Raw genomic sequence first — 23,294 nt, forward strand, 5'->3', positions numbered from 1 at the left:
AAATAATTATTATTCTTGAGGTGACAATTACAATATTATAAGACGATAATATTGTTGAAATTTAAAATTATTAAATTCTTTTAAGAAGATTATAAATTGTTGCGTATATACGAAACAATGAACGCGTTAGTTTAATTATATAAGTTTTAACACTTACTTTTTTTCTATGTACAAGCACACGGAAAAAAGGACATTCTTGTTTTGAAAATATATTTACTTTTAACATGGAAATCTTGAAATGAGGTTATATCGCGTTAATTAAAGAAAAATATAATTGCCGGAATAATTGCTTACTTGAATGAAGCTATTCTATATAGTTCAATCGAGAAAAATATGTTCTTATGCTTAAGATTTAATTTTCTCGAATGAAAAAGAAACAATGTTAGATAGAAAATAACATTTTTAAATCAAAGATTATAATTTTCTTAAAGTAGAATTAAATAATTATTATTCTTGAGGTGACAATTACAATATTATAAGACGATAATATTGTTGAAATTTAAAATTATTAAATTCTTTTAAGAAGATTATAAATTGTTGCGTATATACGAAACAATGAACGCATTAGTTTAACTATATAAGTTTTAACACTTACTTTTTTTCTATGTATAAGCTCACGGAAAAAAGAACATTCTTGTTTTGAAAATATATTTACTTTTAACATGGAAATCTTGAAATGAGATTATATCGCGTTAATTAAAGAAAAATATAATTGCCGGAATAATTGCTTACTTGAATGAAGCTATTCTATATAGTTCAATCGAGAAAAATATGTTGTTATGATTTAAGATTTACTTTTCTCGAATGGAAAAGAAACAATGTTAAAGAGAAAATAACATTTTTAAATCAAAGATTATAATTTTCTTAAAGTAGAATTAAATAATTATTAAATAATTAAATAATTAAATAATTATTAAATAATTAAATAATTATTCTTGACAATTACAATATTAAAATTAGACGATAATATTGTTGAAATTTAAAATTATTAATTATAAATTATTTTAAGAAGATTATAAATTGTTGCGTATATACGAAATAATGAACGCGTTAGTTTACGTATATAAGTTTTGATTTGCCCTTTATTTTTTTCTGTGTAATGTCGCCGGTTCAGGGATAGATGCCTCTTGAGGGAATTTGTCCTTATGATGTAACCGGCGCAATCCATTCGCAATTTTACTGTCGCAGGAAATACTAGTATTTTCGCATTTCGTTCTACTATAGAAATAAATATATTATACAAATCGATGCGCGTAAATTCAATCCGTAAATTCAATATTTACATATTGACGCGATATTCGATATTTAACCGCTTGAGAGCGAATGTCTCGTCGAACATGATTCACGAACTTTACATTAATTAAAAAAGTATTTCACGTGTATTTGAAGTTTTACTAAAATAGTTTTTTTGATAATAATTCTTAAATAAAAGATTCATTGGATCAGGTTTTTACACAAGTGCAAAAGTGTTAAGGGGTTATGCCTACTTGAGATTGGGAAAATTACGTAATTTTCAAGAATTCTTTTTGCCGTTTTAATAAGTATTTATTGAAATTTACAAAACACTCTCAAAAAGTACATATTTTGAGGTACAAATCGAAATGACGTACAAATTTTTTTATGAAAAAATATTTAAAAATTAAGGAAATATGGCTCTTCTCCTAGAACGTCCGTTTTTTTACATCTTGCGGTGATTAAATTTCTTAAAAACTATTACACCGATCGAACTCAAATTTTACGTACTTATTTGTTATTACAATAAGCAGGGCCTGGACGAAGAATTTTTTATTTCGGTTAAAATTTTTTTATTTATTGCAAGAAAACCAAAATCAGTTCACCTCGAAAAAATGACTTTTTCGTAAAATTGTTGTCATTTTTGTAAAAATCTAAATTTTACCAAACCCTTCGTTCGGGTCCTGCTTATTGTAATAACAAATAAGCACGTAAAATTTGAGTTCGGTTCTTTCATTTTTTAATATTTTTTCATCAAAAAATTGTACTTTTTGATAGCGTTTTGTAAATTTCAATAAACACTTATTAAAACGGCAAAAAAAATTCTTGAAAAATCACATAATTTTCCGATCCCAAGGCCTAACCCCTTAACAAAAATCTCAAATGATATCAAACTTAATTACAAATGTCCTACAACAGAGGTCATAAAAACGCATAGTCTTTGCCCATCTTCACCTATAGAAGAAAAATTTTTCAACGCCCTTGAAATCTCGCTAATTGTTACGTCAGACATTCTTCTTCTTCTTTCTTTTACGAATTCGTGCTTGCAAATTCGCCTTGGTAACGACACTCTTAAAATGCGGACAAGTTTCCCCCCCTCTCTTGCGGCGAGCTTTAACGGTATCGTCGATAGAATGCGATATTCACCGTCGTTTCTTCGCGTGCTTCGAAATGAAGGAGTCCCTAGAAGGATTTTCACGGCTCTTACCGAGTGTTATGGGCGTGAAATCTGTCCGTGTCGGCTTACGTGCTTTCCCTACGTCGCGGGAGTACGTTCCCGACGATGAGGACGAGGACGAGGACGACGGCAGGATCGACCAAGTCGCGCCTCTGAAGAGGGGAACCGAAGGGGGAGAGAAGGTGGCGCACTTCCAAGCTTCTGGCGGGTCTCAGTTCGAGGCGGAGGGCGTCTTGGGTGGCTGGAAGGGGTTCCATTTCAGACACTCCGGATCGATCTCTTTGTAGACGGGACCCCGTCTCTTCACCCTGTCCTTGTAGTCGTCGATCACGTCCTGAAATTATTTCAACGGTCCTTTTATCGCGGCAAACCGCTCCGGGCGACGAGACGGCTTCGGTGGAATCGACGGGGCATGGTTGTAATATCGACGGTGAGGGGTGGAACACGGTTCGAATTAGTCGAATGATAATTAGCCACATCCGAAATACTGCTCGCTCGAAACAATCGCGGAATCCGATCATCCCTCGTTGCGTTATAATCACGTTATAATCGGATAATAGTGGCAAAGCCCCCATTGTCTATGCGCGAGATTTTTTTTTCTTTTCCCTAAGAAGGTTTTCACCCCAAAACTCATCATTTAGACATGATAACACGTGGGATTTTATACTACTATTCTGCTTAATTAAACGTTTCATGTTGGATGAAAATGTAATTTACAAGTTATTTGAATAATTCTAACAATTTTTTGTATATTGCATCTATACCTTGTGGTTTTTTTGCCTAAATTATATTAATTATATTTTATTTAGATTTTATCTTTGAGACCACTGTATCAATTCATTAATTTTTCCTTTTTATTCGAAATGTATTTGTTGGGAAAATAAAGTTCTAGCGTTAAAATTATACCAATTGATGCATGATTATGTATGTCTGTAATAACATTAAAATATATTCTGTATAATATTTCAATTTGCTTTATATTATTGTTACATCTACTTTTGCCGTGTATGATAAATGTAATGTAAATTTGCTAGATTTATCGAATGACGTTTTGAGGCGATTCTCGACACTGTTATGCTTAAGTATCGCGAGTTGTGATAAATCCGACATGGTGACAAGCACGCTCGCGAGAGAAGAATAGACGCTACGCTCTCGTGAAACGAAGGGGAGCTTTGCACATATATATATGCATGACAGGTTACAATAACAAAAGAGTGCCTACCTGTTTCTTGAGAATGATATGCTTGCCCTTCCAGTACTTCATCATACCGAGGGCCTGCAAAGTGCTGACAATATCGTACGAGTCGATGGCCATTTCCTTGCTGATATCTGTGAAAGAAGAATAATCGAGCTTGTCTCTCGTACTAGTCGATAACGGTCTTTTTCCGCGATTCTCGTTGGAATTGAGAATTATTATTGATGGAAAAGCTTCGATAATATCCAATCTTGTAGTAGAAATTTGTTCCTTAGTAAGACTAATAAAGTTACGAGATTAATGGGAAAACACACGATTAATAAAAGATAGGAAATTTCTTTCCGATTGATATTTTTTCGCGTGTGAAGCAATAAAAATATATACACAGAAAAAAATAAGTGTCAAATCAAAACTTATATACTTGAATTAACGCGTTTATTGTTTCGTATATACACAACAATTTATAATCTTCTTAGAAGAATTTAATAATTTTAAATTTCAACATTAATTTAATAATTTTAAATTTCAACATTATCGTCTTATTTTAATATTGTAATTGTCATCTCAAGAATATATAATTATTTAATTCTACTTTAAGAAAATTATAATCTTTGATTTAAAAATGTTATTTTCTGTCTATTGTTTATTTTCTATTCAAGAAAATTAAATCTTAAATCATAAGAATGTATTTTTCTCGACTGAACTATATAAAATGGCTTCATTCAAGTAAGCAATTATTCAAGCAATTATATTTTTTTTAAATTAACGTGATATAATCTCATTTCAAGATTTCCATGTTAAAACTAAATATATTTTCAAAACAAGAATGTCCTTTTTTCCCGTAAGCTTATACACACAAAAAAATGTGTCAAATCAAAACTTATATACTTAAACTAACGCGTTCATTGTTTCGTATATACGCGACAATTTATAATCTTCTTAGAAGAATTTAATAATTTTAAATTTCAACAATATTATCGTCTTATTTTAATATTGTAATTGTCATCTCAAGAATATGTAATTATTTAATTCTACTTTAAGAAAATTATAATCTTTGATTTAAAAATGTTATTTTCTATCTAATATTGTTTATTTTCTATTCAAGAAAATTAAATCTTAAATCATAAGAATATATTTTTCTCGATTGAACTATATAAAATGGCTTCATTCGAGTAAGCAATTATATTTTTCTTTAATTAACGCGATACAATCTCATTTCCAGATTTCCATGTTAAAAGTAAATATATTTTGAAAACAAGAATGTGCTTTTTTTCTGTGTATCGTCAAAATAAAAAATTCTATCTCTTCTTTTAGTAGCCTCTTTAATTAGCTCCGCAAACCCAGTTGGAATTTATAAAAAAATTTATTCTTGATATTTGTCCCATCCCGAGATTCGTTTAATATTGAATCCATTTAACTCGATTTCGATAGAAATGATAATAAATTTAAATAAAGGTCTTTCTGCAGTTGCGAAAATGCGAAAATGATGAATCATATATAATCTGCTGCGGTTCTCGACAGGGAGTAGGGTTTATCCTGCCCTCGTGGATACAATTATTCAACCGCTAAAACCAGTTACGCTGGGAAAACTTGACCATCAGATCAATAACAATACGATGTAAATCCCCCGCCGATGATTCCCTTGTCTCTCCGGAGACACAAAATAGAGTCTACAACATCGATCGAGAGTAAATTACTATGTACGTATAAATATCTCGTGTGCATAAATTCCATCGACAAGATGTAAATCCTGATTGGGGCAGCAAAAAATCGCGAAAATCGGGGAAACAATCCTTCATCGATCCGACATTATTAATATAGCTTTAAGGATCTTTTTCGCAGGGAATTATGCAACGAATGTCAAGTTTTTCCCCGAGAAAAAATTATACGGAACCATTTCGAAATCAAGCGTTGCATTAGCGTTCAAAGAGGCAGGTCTGCGAGTCTGTCGCACTTTCATTTCGCGGATGAATATTTAAGTATCGGGAAGTGCCAAAAGTCCGTCGTTTCGACGGATTGACGGCAGAGCTCAAAGAGTAAAACTTAACCACCTACCTTTGACGGAGATTTCCTTGCCGCCGAAATTGCAGAGGTACTGCAGCAGGACGTCCTTCCAGTAGCTGCGGTACGAGATCAGACCGAGATCCGATAACGGCTTCTCCGGCGAGCCGATCTTCTTCTCGACCCTCGTCAGCAAGTAACCTGCGCAGGCAGACAGGATAATTCAATTTTTATTTGTACCTGCAGAGAATGCGGAATCTTCGATCTTGCGCGAGTGCGGTAAAATTTTATTCAATAAATTAAAATTTATATTAATAAATTTAGAAATAATTAATATAATAAAATAATATAAAAATAATAAAATAATAATAATATAATAATATAATAATAATAAATAATAATATAATAAAATAAAAAATAATAATAAATAATAATATAATAAAATAATAAAATAATAAAATAATATAAAAATCGCGCCTCGGTTAATCATTTCCGCGGAAAGAGACGGAGGAGCGACGAGAAATCTTTCCAACTGTCTGCAAAGGAAAATGTATCTCGCCGATTTGCCATGATTCGGGCTACAAAAAATATGTCAATGACAATATTAATCTTCGAATTCAACCGATCAAAGCCGGAAAGATCTCTGCGAGCTCTCTAGGCTGAACATGTGCGTATAATCGGGCAACGAAATCCTATTATACACTTTAATTCGAGCGCGGACAAGTGGCTGACCGGATCCGACAGAGGAACGGACCTGTCCGCTCCCGGTTGAACGTCCGTTCCGCCTCGTTTGCCCGAAATATTCTACGACGAGGCATCAAAGAAAAATATATGGACAGACGAGGGAGAGGAGAACAAGTGGGCAAGGGGGGGGGGGAGAGGGCCCAAGGGGGGAAGGAAGGGATACCCTGAGGCGTTTCGTGCCGCGTCTGCCTGGTGAATCGGCGAAATCGTCCGTTGCGCGCATCCGTCTACGTCAATGGAATTATCCGATGGACCGGTTAAAAACCCGTTTTCAAAGATGGGGGAGAGGGACGACTTAAATGCCAGATCCAGATCTACCGCAACTCGGAGAGCGAATGGGAGAGATCAATAACGCCGGCCGCGTGCGTCCAACTGCAATCGATAAGCGCCCTAATCAGCGAGCGACGCAGGTGAAATCCAACTCTCTAAAAGTGAATCGAATGTATTATCACTGAAAAAACAGTAAATAGTCATTGATGACAGCAGTTATAAATACAGCACTGTAAATCAGTGATATTTTATTGAAAGAATCAGTTAATAATTTTGACTGTTTCAATCAGTAATATTTCTCAATATCAGTCGTATTTCTTTCGTTATTGTCAGTAATATTAAACTACAATTCATCTCTTTATCTATTTTATGTAAAATTTAAAATTTTATTTATATTTATTGAATATTTATTATATTAAAAATTTTATTTATATTGCATGCATATTGAACTTGTTAATTTAAATAGATAACGAACGAATGATTTTCATCAAGTCGCCAGACATTTATTTGTCCGACTTATAAAGCTCGATTTAATATCTGAAGCCTCTCTATTGAGATTGTATCAGAAATTAAATCGAAATAATACTTCTAATTTTAAATGTCGCTCTTTGCAAACTTTAAATAATTCTTATGACTAAAATTAAATACGAGATAGCGATCGTAGCGGTAAACGAACAAACTAGCGATTACTGGTTTTACAGTGAAATTTACTGGCTTTACAGTGAATTTTATTTTAACTGACCATAATCTGTGAGATATAAGATAAAATAACAAAAAAATAAGCGTTTCCACTGAAGATCAGTAAAATACTCACTGATTCTCAGTGAAATCTTATTTTACTGTTTAAATTAGTGATATTTTCACTGATTCACTTTTAGAGAGAAGAGCGAAACGTGCTTTAATTCGGATCTTGATTATTAAAAAAGCTTCAAAGGTTCTCGAGTTCAAATGTGTAACGGGGCGAGAATGCGAGACCGGCGATTCTCATCATATATACGACAATGCGACGCGAATCTGGAAATTATCCACCTCCTACCATGACGGGAGATCCTCGGTAAAGTGACACAAATCACCGAGAAACAAGAGATTGGGATTGCACAAGATATCAAGAGTAAGTCTTAATATTATCTTGCCTCGTCTCCAATTTCGAGACTGGATTTTTAATTAACTATGAATTTAATATCAAGACTAAGATTGTGATATTGTCAAAATTAATAATTTTTAAATGATTAATTTAGAAAATTATTGATTTTTAAAAAAGTTGAAATATATGCATATAATATTTGTTAGGGAAAAAAATCGCCGTATTATATATGAGCTTAACCAAAATTTTATTTCATAAAGGAAAAGTTATTAAGTTTATTTAATAAATAAAAATTTATATTAAAGAAATAATTAATATAATAAACAAAATGATATAAAATTTTAATTATTTAGCTACACAAAACTTTGCGTATAATACATGTACGCAGTTTTCTGATTGCATGTGTATGAGCTATGCCTGCATTTTAGCATTATTATATGCAATTGTCTTTTTATAAAGAAAATAAATAACATAAACAATAATTATCTTAAATTATATTATAAAGATTATGTGAAATATAATTTTGAATAATTAATTCATCTCAAATTAGATATAAAAATGATTAAAAATTATTTAAAATCAAAACAAAACTTTTGCTACAAAGATTCATTCGAGATCAAGACAAGATGTAAGTTTTCGAACATTTTCAATGCAATACTTTTACGAATATTATCCGTCTTGTGCAATCTTAGACTGATCTGCACTCGAGGTCAATCTTCGAATACAAAAGTACAAGTCAAAATCGTGACAGATAGCGCCGATAGGATGGGATTTAATGGATCCGCGTTCGAGTTTGCACAGATTTCGCGAGTGCTTCTCGTTGGCCGAGTAAAACTGCACCTTGTATTATGTATAACCGATTATGCTACGGATTCGCGGGGATATATTAGCGAATGTCGTCCCGTCGCATACCCGAAAATTACGTCGGAGAGACCCGCTGGCAAGTTCAAAAGCTCCTTCATTAGCAAAGTGATCTCTCTCCCTGCTGTCTTTCGCCAACGAAATCTCGCCGTCCGAAAGACGTTTATTTAAAGTTCTCAATGCGCCGTTTTCGCGCGGCTAATGTATCAAAGAGCACGAGCTAATTAAGTGTTAAGAGATTAGTACCGACAGTATCAGGCGCATCACGAGAACGTTTTTGGTCCATTGAATTTATTGTTCTATGAAGCCTTTATAATCTTGGATCATACTCTATTCATAATCGTTTTTCAATATTCAGAAATAAAAAATTAATTAATTATTTAAAAATATTAATATTATTTTAAAAATTAATAACTTTCTTGTAATTAGAAAGAATGGGAAAAATTTTGGAAAGAGTAAAAAAATATTTGTAGCATTAATATTTTTTTTAGAAAAATTATTAATATATGATGTTTAATCGTGAGATCAGCGTTTCAATCTTAATTAAATCAGTTCCGAAAAAGGAGAGCCTATATAATATTATTGTTAATAAGAAAGTAAAATTTTATCTTGCATTTCAGAGTTTCTTCCATTTAAAGCCTTTATATTTTCGGATCATATTAAAGAATAGAAAAAATTTTGGAGACTAAAAAAATATTTGTAGCATTAATATTTTTAAAAAAAGTTATTAATTAATATGTAACCTTTAATCGTGAAGCCAGCGTTTCAATCTTAATTTAGTCGATTCTGAAAAAGGAGAGTCTATAATATTATTATTAACAAGAAAATAAAATTTTATTTTACATGCCAGTGTTTCTTTCATTTGAAGTCTTTATAATCCCGGGTCATATTCTCTATTTATAATCGTTTTTCACTATTCAGAAATAAAAATTAATTTTCTTGTAATTAGAAAAAATAAAAAAAATTTTGGAAAGGTAAAAAAAAATATTTGTAGCATTAATATTTTATAGAAAAATTATCAATACGTGACGTTTAATCGTGAGATCAGCGTTTCAACCTCAATTAAATCGGTTTCGAAAAAGAAGAGAGAGAGCCTATAATATTATTATTAACAAGAAAATAAAATTTTATTTTACATTCCAGTGTTTCTTTCATTTGAAGTCTACAATCCCGGGTCATATTCTCTATTTATAATCGTTTTTCACTATTCAGAAATAAAAATTAATTTTCTTGTAATTAAAAAGAATAGAAAAAATTTTGGAAAGGTAAAAAAAATATTTGTAGCATTAATATTTTTTAGAAAAATTATCAATACGTGACGTTTAATCGTGAGGTCAGCGTTTCAACCTCAATTAAATCGGTTCTGAAAAAGGAGAGAGAGACCCTATAATATTATTATTAACAAGAAAATAAAATTTTATCTTGCACTTTAGTGTTATTTTCATTTAGTACCGAACAACGAAAAATATATACCGTATAATCTTTATACGGAGAATTGCCAGGGAGCCTTAATTCCCGACCCCAAATAATTTCCAAAACTCTTGTATGCATTTATTATGCATCCATTACGCGTCCGATCTCGTAGAGATCTCGCATTCGACGTTTCCCGTGCAAACTCGTTTTCCGCAAAAGGCAAGAGAGCCTCGCCCTTTTCATCCCCGTCGCGAACAAGGACGGCGAGCGAGGAGACGTGTCCTCGAATATACCCGTACCGGGACACCGGGATCCTGCGTCCCGTTCCAGGGTGTTCCCGGCCGGCGAAGGGTTCAACGACCACATGCCGCCCCTCTCTCTCTCTCTCTCTCTCTCTCTCTCTCCCTCTCTCTCTCTGTCTCTCTTCTGTTTCATGCCGCATCTCCTTCACTTTCGCGGACCGTGTATCTCCGCTGGCAGAGAGGACACTTCTATCCTGTTTCCCTCCCCCTCTTCCCTTCTACAGACTACCATTTCTCGTCGACGCTCCGCGGGTATTCACCGCCTCCCCCGCCACATTTCTCCTTCTCACCACTGATTACTTTGGGAGGGCTGAACGCATTCATTACGCGTCCGTTCAGTTTGCAGACTTTCGGGGAAGGGGTGGGGCGCGGGGGGGGGGAGGAGAGGCGAAAGAGGATCGACGGAGGGGAGGAAATTCGACGGTGGAAATTCGAGAAAGAGGAAAACGGCGACTGTCGCGAAGTGGGAGAAAGGAAGACGGATCGGCGCGACGGAGGAAGGGTACCGCGTCCCGGTCTCGGGGCAGGGTCGGCTCGACGAGGGGGCGCGGGGGCCAATGGGGGATTGCGCGAGCGACGAAATTGGGTACCGCCGCGAACAGTTCGTTGCCTCGTCGGAATCACTGACAAAGAAGATTTACGACTTGTCGGGGATATTTGTCTTCGGCGAGGCTTAATGGAGCAAGTGGCCGGAGCAAAAATCAGGATGCCGCGTAATAACGTTAATAACGTTAACTTAACGGGAAATGTGCGATGATCGGTCGAGTCGACATTTCAACTCTTAGCTAAAGTAGCCCTAGAAAAAAGAAATCGAGCAGAAATTACAACATTATTATTAGCGAGTTCAATTCTAAAAGTATGCTTGCTTATGTTTCCTTCGTCAGAGAAATAATTTTTTTTTTTTCGATTAAACGAATTCTATTAACTTTCTCCACTTCGTCAAATCTACAATCGACGTATTATCTCTATTTACCTCCCCTTTAAAAAAATACTTCCGTCCTCCGAAGATTCACTTTTAACGGGATGAATGGGAGGGAGAGCTGGGTCACGGAAGCCATTCGTTCCGGTTACACAAGACGCATTCGTTCTATCGCAGTTAAGGGGACAAATTCAACTTGTAATTTCTTTCAGCGGCAAAGACGATTTGTCTCCGAGATGTCGCGCGGCAGTCTTGAAAAAACGGAGGAGGAGAAAAAAAAATACGAGCGTTCCCGAAAAGGGGGATTGGAGGGGGGGGGGAGAAAAGCGTCCAGAGAGTCTATCCGTCTGGCGGCGAGACGCGCCGTGTATCCGCCCTTCGCCCTGACGAAGGCGAGAGATGCTGCACGCCGACCCTGCCCAGTCGCGGCAATGTTGCGGCGGTAACCCCTCCGTCCCGAGCCCCCCTCCCCTCCCCGCCGCCCCCCGCGTCTCCTCCCTCCCCGAGCCATCGTAAACTGGACGTAGGGAAAGGGCGTCGGTGACCCTGCCAATCCTACGTAGGGGTAGTGGAGCGAGGTCACGAGAGGTCATACGATTCCCGAGCCCTTCGGGCGCCCTGCGGGGGATGGCGGGGCGGGGCGGCGAGAGAGGGGAGCGCGGGGAGGCGGGCGGGGGAGATGCGGCGGAACAGGGCAGGGCAGGCAGGTACGAGAGCTCGGCGGAGATCAAGGTGCGCGCGGAGAGAGCGCGGTCGCCCAGGAGAGGAGGACAGGAGCGGTCGGGTGCGTGAGACAGGAAGCGCGGGGTGTGCGTTGTAGGCGTGCAAGCCGCACGCGTGTCTGCACGCGGCGTGTACGCGACGTCGACGTCGACGTCGACGTCGGCGGCATCGGCGGCCGTGGGGGGGTCGATCGATGCGGCGAGACGCCGGGCGTCGCACTTTCCGCCGACCACTTCGCTCTTCCAACCTACGCCACGCCATCGCCGCCCGCGATATCGATACCGGCTGAAGGTTCGGCTAAAGAGTTTCGGACGTGGAGAAAATACTGGGATCGCGTCCAATTAATGCCGCTGCCGGTCGATTAATAAATATTCTCGGAGTAAAATATACTGATAAAATATATAGAGTAATAGAGAGTAATAAATGGAAAATGAGGAAAAATAAAGTAAGAATGAGCCTTTCCGCAAAATTCTTCGAGGAAAATTGAGCACTGTGCGATTTTATAATTTTTGCAAAATAATTCACATTTTTGATTCGGCTAAAGAGTTTTAGCGACATGGAGATAAAATTGGGATCGCGCCCAATTAATGCCGCTGCCGATTGATTAATAAATATTCTCGGAATGAAATATATTGATAAAATATATAATATGGAGTAATAAATGGAAAACGAGGAAAAATAAAGTAAGAATAAGCCTTTCCGCAAAATTCTTCGAGAAAAACTTATCCCTGTGCGATTTTATAATTTTTGCAAAATAATTCACATTTTACTACGGAAAGGTAAGTATCATTATGAGTATCATTATAAGTATCATTATGGGGGATCCCTCACTGAATTCTTACACGATTACAGCACCCTCATCTAATCCTCATCCCGTATCTCTCTCTATCACGTTATTTATAAAGACACTGCTTTTTCTACTCTATTGTACCGATATTTCAGGTACATATGGACCGAAATTTTTGGGCACATGCCATGTATTAATTAGACTACTAAACTCAATTTTCAGTTCCACAAGTTTTTATTGCGCCGTCCGCTATTGGGTACGCTATTGTTTCATGCATGAAAGTTACAAAACATTTATACAAGGCTAATGTCTTTATGAGGTGATAGCTTTAGACGCCATGTTAATTTAAGAAGTCGATAAATAAACATATAATTTTATACTTTTTTTTCTTCCTCATATTCTAATTAATTATAATTCTATATAATATCTAATTAATGATAATTCTATATAATCAGCTTCCCCGTGTCCGTTTGCGTCTATAATTTAACCGTAGAAAAGGATTTTTAATTCTACGTGGATAAAAAATGGCACATGCCCAAAAATTACAGTGTCTCGTCGATAAAACAGATAGGTTGTGGGATTCCCCTTAAATTAAATCGACTCCTGAGACTTCCGAGACTCGCGTAGGGGCGCGCGAATTCGTATCGCCGGCCTTGTACAGTCGAAATACAGCCGGCGGCGAAGTCGATGGCACCGACACTGGATGCAGAAGGATGGATGAAGCGAGGGGGAGGAAAACGCGGGGCGGGGGAGCGGGAGAAGCGTCTCGCTCGCGGAAAAGCCGGCGGGACTGTGAAAGCACCCCCCCGGCCGACCGACCGACACACCACGAAGGCGCACAGTACGTCGACCCTCGACCAACCAACCAACCAACCCCCTCGACACACACCACCACCACCATCTCCCCTGTCCGCTTATCACCCTCCCTGCCCCGTCCGCCCCCTCCTACTACTACCTACGGTGTAGTAGCGCCGCGATGCCCGCCCGACGCCGTCGACGCTCGCTCAGCATCAATGAAAATGACGTCACGGCAAAAAGCCCCGCGTTTAATTATCAACGCTACGCTTCGCGCCGTGACGAGGGCGTGCGCGCGCATGTGTATGCGTGCGTGTGTACGATGCGTCGAGGACGGGGAATTGGCACGAGGGGAGGAAGGAGGGGCAGAGGGGGGCAGAGGGGGGAGCGATTTCGCTCGCGAGAAAATCGATCGCGATCTCAGACACGCGAGGATGATACGTACGAGTCAGTCGGCGGGAATAACGCGAACGCCGAGATATTTGCACGGTAAATTTAGGTACGAGATCGTCGAGATCTCGCCCGCTCGTCGGGGGGGCCGGGGGGGGCTGAACGCGCGGCCCTCGCGAGCCGGGTGAGCGAATCCATTTTTTTCTTTTTCTCCCCGAACGATCCGGGAGGCTTCGCGTCGCGTTTGGCGTTAACGCCGAAGCGGGGCTTTTTGTACGGTCTTCCAGAAGGGGTTCAACGGCCAACGACGACCGTATCGTCGGCGGTTGGCCGCAAACGCACGCCGAGACACGAGGCCTTTCCTCCGTCGTCATCGTCTACGTTCACGAAACCGCGAAGGCGGACCGCTCGGGCTCCCCTACTCTCCTAATTCGGTTATCCTTTCGGTTTCGAACGGAAGGATGCCGTCATCGCCGTCCTTACTTTGGACCGAGCCAAGGTTGACCGGGAACCGGCAGGAAATGTTGCACACGCGTCACATCGGTGTCGTATACTCACTGAAATCGATGAGGAGTCGGCCGTAGCCCTGCCTCTGGTAAGGCGGTAGCGTCAGGATGCAGGACACGTTGTAATTTAAGAAGGAGTTCTTCTCCTGAAACAGAAAGAGGAGTCCGGTTATCACACGTCGTTATCATTTGTAGGGCTTAATTACTATTACTGGATGTAATATGGATGTAATATATTGTTAATGGACTGAATCGCTCTTCTCTTTAGCCAAGTGTCTCACAGCTTGTCGATTATCCTTAGGAGGAACAACTACGAAGTCAAATCGCAAGCCGTGCGTGAATTTCGAAATTAGTGAGATTAGATTGCACATATTCCATTTCGCATGCTACGTGCAACTTATATAAATTAAATAACTTATATAAATAATAAGTGAAACTTGTATAAATTAAATATGCGATCGATGGATATTCTGCTCATCGAGCGGACGCATTCCGAGAAATTCTGACGCTGATGCAACGATGAATATATTCTTCTGCTTTTATAATGAAGAAGATAAAAGCGGTTAAGGATGTTATTATGTAGAATAAATTATATAATATACAGGGTGTTTCTTAATAAGTGCGAAAAATTTTAGGAGATTCTTTGTCGAAAATTAAGAGGGGTTTTTTAATATAAACTTTTATATACTCCTACATCTCTTCCTATGGAATTACACTCCTTCAAAAATGGGGATAAAAATTAGATTTTTATTTTTTTCTCAAATTTGGAACAAGTTAAAGAAATGAAATTAGGTGGATATTTTCTACTAGTAAAAAGGTTATTTATTAATATTTTTTTCAACCTCTCGTATTGTTATAAGGGAATGAAACTAGCAACCTCTATTCAATTTTTTATTAAAACTTTTTAATGGGCCAAAATATGATCATCTAAAAATGTGCATTAAAAAGTTTGATTTATTTCGAAACTTTTTTATTTGTTTTAGTTTCTTCATAAAATCAGTAGCTTTCAAGAAAAAAAATCAAATACGTTATCGTGCACCGTACTAAATAGCGTAGATCTCGAATTACGAGAAATTAGATTTTAAAATAAAAATAAAATTAGAGTAAATGTTGGGAAAATTAGGACAAAACAAAATTATAAAAACAACCTAATTTTTACCTACATTTTTGGAGGAGTGTAACTCCTATAAAAACAACTCTTATAACTCTTATAACTCTTGTAACTCTTATAAAAGCAACCTAATTTTTACCTACATTTTTGGAGGAGTTACACTCCTCCAAAAATGTAGGTAAAAATTAGGTTGTTTTTATAATTTTGAGGGGAGAGGAGATTGAGAAAATTGAGAGGAGCTGTAGAAGTATATGTTTATATGAAAAATCTTCCTTAATTTTCGACAAAGAATCATCTAAAATTTTTCGCACTTATTAAGAAACACTCTATACATATATGTATGTATATATCTATGAAGTATGTCTCATTGAGTTTTCCGGAAGAGCGATCTTCGCTATCCATCAGCTCGAAAAATTAATCAGAGATCATCTTGAGCCACTTAGAACGTTTCTCCTAAAGACCGTATCAATTTTTCAGCATCATAACTCGGGGAGTTCGCGGAGATTGTCGTGAAAGAATCATGGGAGAGTCGTGAGAGAAGAAAAACCGCCGCAATTCCGAAAGTCACATTCAAAAATAGAGCAAGCCAGGCTCTAATAAGAGACGAGGTTTTCGTATTTTTAACCGCGACCGCAGTGGGCGGTGCGTGCTCATCGGGCCGAGCTCGAAGATTAGATAAATCCCTTTCCGGAGATTACGCCGGTATCAACTTTAAGCTAATCGTTTATTATGAAAGCGACAGTAAGTCGATTTTTTTTTGAAATCCACTAAATATATTTATATTATATGTCGCGCTTAAACTCTTCGTGTCTAAAGTCTCATTTATCACGTTTGCAAAATAAATGTTTATAAGATGATTATCACCGACTATCTCGTATATACGAGTTTTCTTAACGAAATTAATTATCTTTCAATACTTTTGCACAATTATCATTTTTATTGCGAATTGATATCGGTTCTCTGTTCCTGAAAAAAACTTGCGGTATCAAGAACGAAGAGAAATCGAACGATGTTTCATTTGAGCGTTAATTTCAATTAATGGCCGAGAAGAGATGTATATTACGTTGCGAACACCCAGTATATATATCGTAGACACGAAAAATCAACGTCGGTTAAGCCAATCGGCGCGATGCAGCACCTTTTACGAAGACTCTTTCATAAGAGTCTCGCGTTTGAATTTCGCTGAATATAAACAATTTTTAACGATCAAAGGCAAAAATTACCATGTCCAATGCACGTCGTGACAGCTACCACGACCGTCTAATGGACTAACCGTTCTATTCAGCGAACAAGAAATCAAGAGAGATTAAAATCTCTTCATCTCTTTTTTTTCATCGATGTTCCGTAATAAAGGGACTTTAATCACTCGGGCAGAATGACGACTAATGTTCTGGAAACTATCATTTTTCGTTAAGTACCGCAGGAATTCACGGTACGTTTCAAGATATCTCGACGAGCAAAAGAGAGAGAGAGAGAGAGAGAGAAAAGGAATTCTCTAAAAGTGAATCAGCAAAAATATCACTAATTTAAACAGTAAAATAAGATTTCGCTGAGAATCAATGAGTATTTTACTAATTTTCAGTGGAAACGCTCATTTTTTTGTTATTTTATCTCACTGATTATGGTCAGTTGAGATAAAATTCACTGTAAAGGCAATAAATTTCACTATAAAAACTAATTAAGTAATCATAATTTAATAAATATAAAAAGTAAACCGTAATTTAAAGTTTGCAAAGAGCGACATTTAAAATTAGAAGTATTATTTCGATTTAATTTCTGATACAATCTCAATAGAGAAGCTTCAGATATTAAATCGATCTTTATAAGTCGGACAAATAAATGTCTGGCGACTTGATGAACATTAATTAAAAAATTAAATTTAAACAGTAAAATAAGATTTCACTTAGAATCAATGAGCATTTTACTGATTTTCAGTGGAAACGCTTATTTTTTTGTTATTTTATCTCACTGATTATGGCCAGTTGAGATAAAATTCACTGTAAAGTCAGTGAATTTCACTATAAAACCAGTAATCGTAATTTAATAAACATAAAAAGTAAACCATAATTTAAAATTTGCAAAGAGCGACATTTAAAATTAGAAGTATTATTTCGATTTAATTTCTGATACAATCTCAATAGAGAGGCTTCAGATATTAAATCGATCTTTATAAATCGGACAAATAAATGTCTGGCGACTTGATGAAAATTATTCGTTCGTTATCTATTTAAAATAACAAGTGCAATAACGTTATCTATTTAAAATAACAAGTGCAGTTCAATATGCATGTAATATAAATAAAATAAAATTTTTAATATAATAAATATTTAGTCAATATAAATAAAATTTTTAATTTTACATGAAATAGATAAAGAGATGAATTGTAGTTTAATATTATTAAACAATAACGAAAGAAATTACTGATATTGAGAAATATTACTGATTGAAACAGTCAAAATTATTAATTGATTCTTTCAATAAAATATACTGATTTATAGTATATTTTATAACTGCTGTCATCGATGACTATTTAATGACTTTTTTAGTGATAATACACTGATTCACTTTTAGAGAAGAGATATTACGGAACCGCAGGTATTTTTCGAAAATAGATTCGCGTTCGAGCGTCGTGTTGAACGTGCGGTCTGAAAAATCAAGACTCATCGCGCACCTGGCGCAGCCTTCTCTCTCTCTCTCCCTCCGCGTACGCGGAGATTCGTGCGAAATCGCGAAGGTAACCGTAACGCTCGAGACGAAAGCGGGAAGGTGAGGTGCACTCGTGAAAAGAGAATTAATAGGCCGGTTATTAAAATTTTTCACGCCTCGCGGGCAACGACGTTCCTCGTCTTCCAGCTCTCGGATCTCGTATCTCGCTCGAATCAGTAACGCTTCTTCGCAGCGGAATCCCGTCTCGATGATCGTAATATTCGGACACCCGGTATTTCCGGCCGTGTGGCGGCCGTGCTGTTGCTAACTGCCGAGCCAGCAACGGTCCGAAGGACACGAGCCGCGGTCGTTGTGTGCGGCTCGGCCCACGTGTGCGTATCGGCGTGTTAACTTGGCGAAGTGTACAAGACGAACAAGAGAGGAGAGATAGAAATATACAGGAGACGTAGACGCGGCGAGAGAGAGAGAGAGGAGGAGGTAGGCGGAGACGAAAGAAAGGGGAGGTTTGGGCCCCAAGAGAGCAACCGTCCGAGGAACCCGTCTCTGCCGAAGGGGAAACTAACCGTTAGGAGGACCTAAGGGCAAAATGTGGACACAATTTCTACGCCGGAGTATTCTCTGGACGTTAACGATATTCGGAAAGTATCGATATGCTTCGACAACGGGACAACGTCGGGTCGGAGATTTACTACAAGAGGAGGACCATTTGACGGCCGGTGGAATTAGTGAGACAAATCGTCATGAAAATGAGTCAGCGTGGCAGAGTCTTAAAAGCCGAGGGTCGTCCTCCCGTCATTCTTGCAAAGAGACGTGAAATATACAAGGTGTCCTAAAATGATGGTCCTCGCAAAGTTACATCGAACACTCGATCGTTTTCGTTCCAATTAAGTGAAATTTCGGTCAAGTCCGTTTATAAGAGTCCAAAAGGGAATCATTGGGCTCGATGATTGCGGATGAAAAAATGCCTCGCGAGTGGAAAGCGTAGAGAGGGACGGGAAGAGCGAAAAAAGGAGCGGACAGAGGGGGAAAAGAAGGAGAGAGAAAGAGGGAGAATCTGGGGCCCGCGACGTCCTTGGGCCCGGTAATCTCCACGTTGCTCTCAGGGACGTCTCGTCCCATAGAGGAGGCCACACTTTTCCTTTCTCTTTCTTTCTTTTTCCCCGTCGCGCGATCTCTCTCCCTCCGTCTCGGTCGTCCCCCAACAAAAGGCATAAAGGCGACGAGGCGCCTCGTCAGCTCGCACGAAATCGATCGGGCGGGATTTCGCATTCCTGGGTTCATCTAGGGAGGAATCTCGAGAAATTTCACTTTACTCGCGGACTCGGGCACTTTCTATTTTCGTACTCGACTACGCACGCATCAAGGACTCTCCTGACTCGTGCGTCAATAATCACGATCGTGGGTTGTCCTGGCGTAGGAGGAAAGTGCAGTCCTCTCGCCCGAGAAGGCGAGGTACAGCTTCTTTCGCGGATATATAGTTCGCCGGAATCGATACCGACACTTCTCTCTCTCTCTCTCTCTCTCTTTCCGTCTCTCTTTTCTCTCCATCTTTCGTCCCCCTTCATCTCCGGAACGCGGCAAGGTGGCGCATAGAGTAACGATCGCGGGCCGCAGCCGCGGCCCACCGCGCTTCTACGTGCGAGAGAGGAATAAAACAGATCAATGATCGTAACGATATAGGTTGTACGTAGTTGTACGTACGTATACACGTTTCTCGGCGACCGATCCGCACCATCTGCGCCGTTGCTTGGAACGTTACACCACGTATACGTTCCCCGATTAGCGCTCAGCCGACTTAACGAGAGGTTCAAATAGGTCCATCAAAGATGTACGGCGCGCAAACTCGTACGTGATCGCAAATTGTACCGCGTGACGAGATAATTTCGACGATAAAATACCGAGGATCCGAGAGTCAAGATGAAGAATGAAGAAGGAAAAGAAGCTAGAATCGCGGGAGATAAAGATGATTAAAAGCATCAGATAAAGAGCGGCCGAGATTCGAGGAAGTCGGCATTTTTCTTTTTAAATAAAAGAAAAATGCCGACTGAGAAAATAGGAACCTGTATAATAATTTATTCGCTCGTGAAAGCTTTCATTGTTGCTCCAACGCGAGCTGTACCTTCGCGTTAATCGATTGGTTTTGAATAAAAATCACGGCGAGAGTCCCACGTGCGCACACATTAGCCTTTCCGGCGCAAAATGTCACGGTGAGAACCGTCCTCTCATTATGCGAGAGCGATGGTATTTCGATTCAATTGTGCACCCGTGCACAACTCCTCGCGAGTGCGATAACGAGTGGGCGTCAAATTTAATAGCGAGTGTCCTTTTTCGATCAATGAGATGGCAGACAGTCGGCTCGTTATCACTGTTAAAGGTCTTCATGTAATGACGCAAATTCGCAAAATTTTCATTTCTGCGAATTTCGCAATCTCAGAATGCGAAACGGACAATCATCCTTGTATCCTCTGTTATCTTTGTTGCGATTTATTTAGTATCATTTTATATCATACGCTTTTTCACAGTGAATGTCTGCTACACTGAGAAAAAAAGTCTGCTACACTGAGAAAAAAATCTGATTGCATTAATTAGAATTCTGCTAGATTCAACCAGTATGTTTGTTGAAAATGGACGAACCAGAATTCTTGTAGAAATTAATGCGTTCATTGTTTCGTATATACGCAACAATTTATAATCTTCTTAGAAGAATTTAATAATTTTAAATTTCAACAATATTATCGTCTTATTTTAATATTGTAATTGTCACATCAAGAATATATAATTATTTAATTCTACTTTAAGAAAATATTATAATTTTTGATTTAAAAATGTTATTTTCCACACTGAGAAAAAAATCTGGTTGCATTAATTAGAATTCTGCTAGATTCAACCAGTATGTTTGTTGAAAATGGACGAACCAGAATTCTTGTAGAAATTAATGCGTTCATTGTTTCGTATATACGAAACAATTTATAATCTTCTTAGAAGAATTTAATAATTTTAAACTTCAACAATATTATCGTATTATTTTAATATTGTAATTGTCACATCAAGAATATATAATTATTTAATTCTACTTTAAGAAAATTATAATTTTTGATTTAAAAATGTTATTTTCCACACTGAGAAAAAATCTGGTTGCATTAATTAGAATTCTGATAGATTCAACCAGTATGTTTGTTGAAAAATGGACGAACCAGAATTCTTGTAGGAATTAATGCGTTCATTGTTTCGTATATACGAAACAATTTATAATCTTCTTAGAAGAATTTAATAATTTTAAACTTCAACAATATTATCGTATTATTTTAATATTGTAATTGTCACATCAAGAATATATAATTATTTAATTCTACTTTAAGAAAATTATAATTTTTGATTTAAAAATGTTATTTTCTACACTGAGAAAAAAATCTGGTTGCATTAATTAGAATTCTGGTTCAACCAGTATGTTTGTTGGAAAATGGAGGAACCAGAATTCTTGTAGAAATTACCAGATGAATCTAATTAATTTCTTCCTGTTAAATTTACCAAATTTTCTGGTTAATAATATTAAACTCCCCAGCACCGAGTCATTTAAAATTGTTTTCATCTAATCTCAAAAGTTTGTTTAATATTCTGAATTCCAACACGATTATTGCATAAATTCAATCGAGATTATCGAATAAATTATTTTAAGTTCAGTTTGTTAGAAATTAAACTGATAAACAGTGATGCAAGAAGAGGATGCAGCTCAAACACACACAATCAGAGAGCTAGCGTCCTCCTTCTGGCACTATTGCTCGTAAAATAAATATACTTTGGATTTAATATTAATATTAATTCTTTATATACATTTCATGGCAAATATTTAATACGAGTAAGAATTTAATACAACAAGAAATTTTATAAATTCAACCAGAAAATACTAACCAAATCCTTATAGTAAAATCTATTAAAGTTCTAGTTATAAAAAATCGAGTCTTATCATGATAGAAATTCTTGTTTGATTTAATCAAAATGCCTTCAATCATATACGTCTTGTTGGTACAATCAAACGATTTTTCTCAGTGTAGAGGAAGAAGGTTGTTTGGATTGTTATCCATCAGTTGCCAAGTCCATTTCGCTTAGAATTGCCAGCTTTGACGAGTCATTTTTGTTTCTCATTTGCATCATAGACTGCAATTCGCACAAGAGAGTCGGTTTTTCCAAATGGCCGGTGTAGTCTCGGAGTCCGAAGGCGCATGCGAGCGAATCATCTTTCCGGCCACTGCATCGCGTCACCTCGGAATGCAGAAAGGAGACGTTCGCCATGGCCTGGCGTCGATCGTAAAAGGCTACCAATCGGTCAGTATCCTTTTCTGCGTGCCATAAAGCGCGCACGCACACATGGTGCAACATGGGGAGAAAAGCGAGAGGAGAGAAAGGGCGAGGGAGAGAGGGAACGAGTGGCGAACCATTGGAACGCGGGTCAGCAGCAGACCGGCATCCGTCGTACATACGTATATCTCCTTTGTCTCTATCTCTCTTCCTCGTCTCGCTCATAAACACGTCGCGACGACGACGACGACGACGACGCGGTTGGTGTGTTGTTCGCGTAGGTGAACGAACGTCTGCGAGCGAGAGAGAGAGAGGGAGGGAGAGAGACGGAGGACGTTCGCGGATAAGGCGAATCAAATAATTGTGTCCGACCGCGGGCGAGATTCGCGTCTGGACCGCCTCTATCCTTGTCTCTAACGATCGCTTTACAAGCACCTCTTTGAGAGACGCCCCGATGTCCCTGGACGAGAGGCAATTAATCAGAATTCTAGCCCTGCGCATCTCCAAGTGGAGAAGTAGCACGAGTACTTTGGAGAGTCTGAATTGTAGGATGAGTACGTGGTTTCTCCAAGTATTTCAATCGAATATAAATATCAAATTTTAACCAACGCGTTTTTTTATTAGCTATTTTATTAGCTATTTTCTCTGCGTCAGCAATATTTTTCAGGGTTGCACAAGACCCAAGACAAGACCACTATTCGTAAAAATATTGTATTGGTATTGAAAATTTTCAAAAATTTAAATCTTGTCTTGATCTTGAATGAATATTGGTAGCAAAAATCTCGTCTTGTCTCGATTTTATTAACAATTTTTTATCTAA

At 37.8% G+C, this 23,294-nt stretch overlaps 1 protein-coding gene across 2 annotated transcripts in view; it reads right to left on the bottom strand.

Moving 5' to 3' along the window:
* Positions 1–1,041: 1,041 nt before the first annotated feature.
* Positions 1,042–23,294, bottom strand: part of LOC105250870 (histone acetyltransferase KAT7) — a 44,672-nt gene continuing 22,419 nt past the window's right edge. The window contains exons 10-13 of one of the 2 annotated variants that reach the window (XM_011257209.3): positions 14,453–14,546; positions 5,661–5,807; positions 3,633–3,739; positions 1,042–2,744 (exon numbers count right to left, since the gene is read on the bottom strand). In XM_011257209.3, coding sequence (XP_011255511.2) covers positions 2,622–2,744; positions 3,633–3,739; positions 5,661–5,807; positions 14,453–14,546 — 471 coding nt within the window. In that variant the 3' untranslated portion in view covers positions 1,042–2,621. The remainder of the gene's footprint in view (positions 2,745–3,632; positions 3,740–5,660; positions 5,808–14,452; positions 14,547–23,294) is intronic. The other variant, XM_011257211.3, reaches the window with a different exon arrangement.

This window comes from Camponotus floridanus, unplaced genomic scaffold, assembly GCF_003227725.1.
Source record: "Camponotus floridanus strain SB8 unplaced genomic scaffold, Cflo_v7.5 scaffold28, whole genome shotgun sequence".
NCBI lineage: Eukaryota > Metazoa > Arthropoda > Insecta > Hymenoptera > Formicidae > Camponotus > Camponotus floridanus.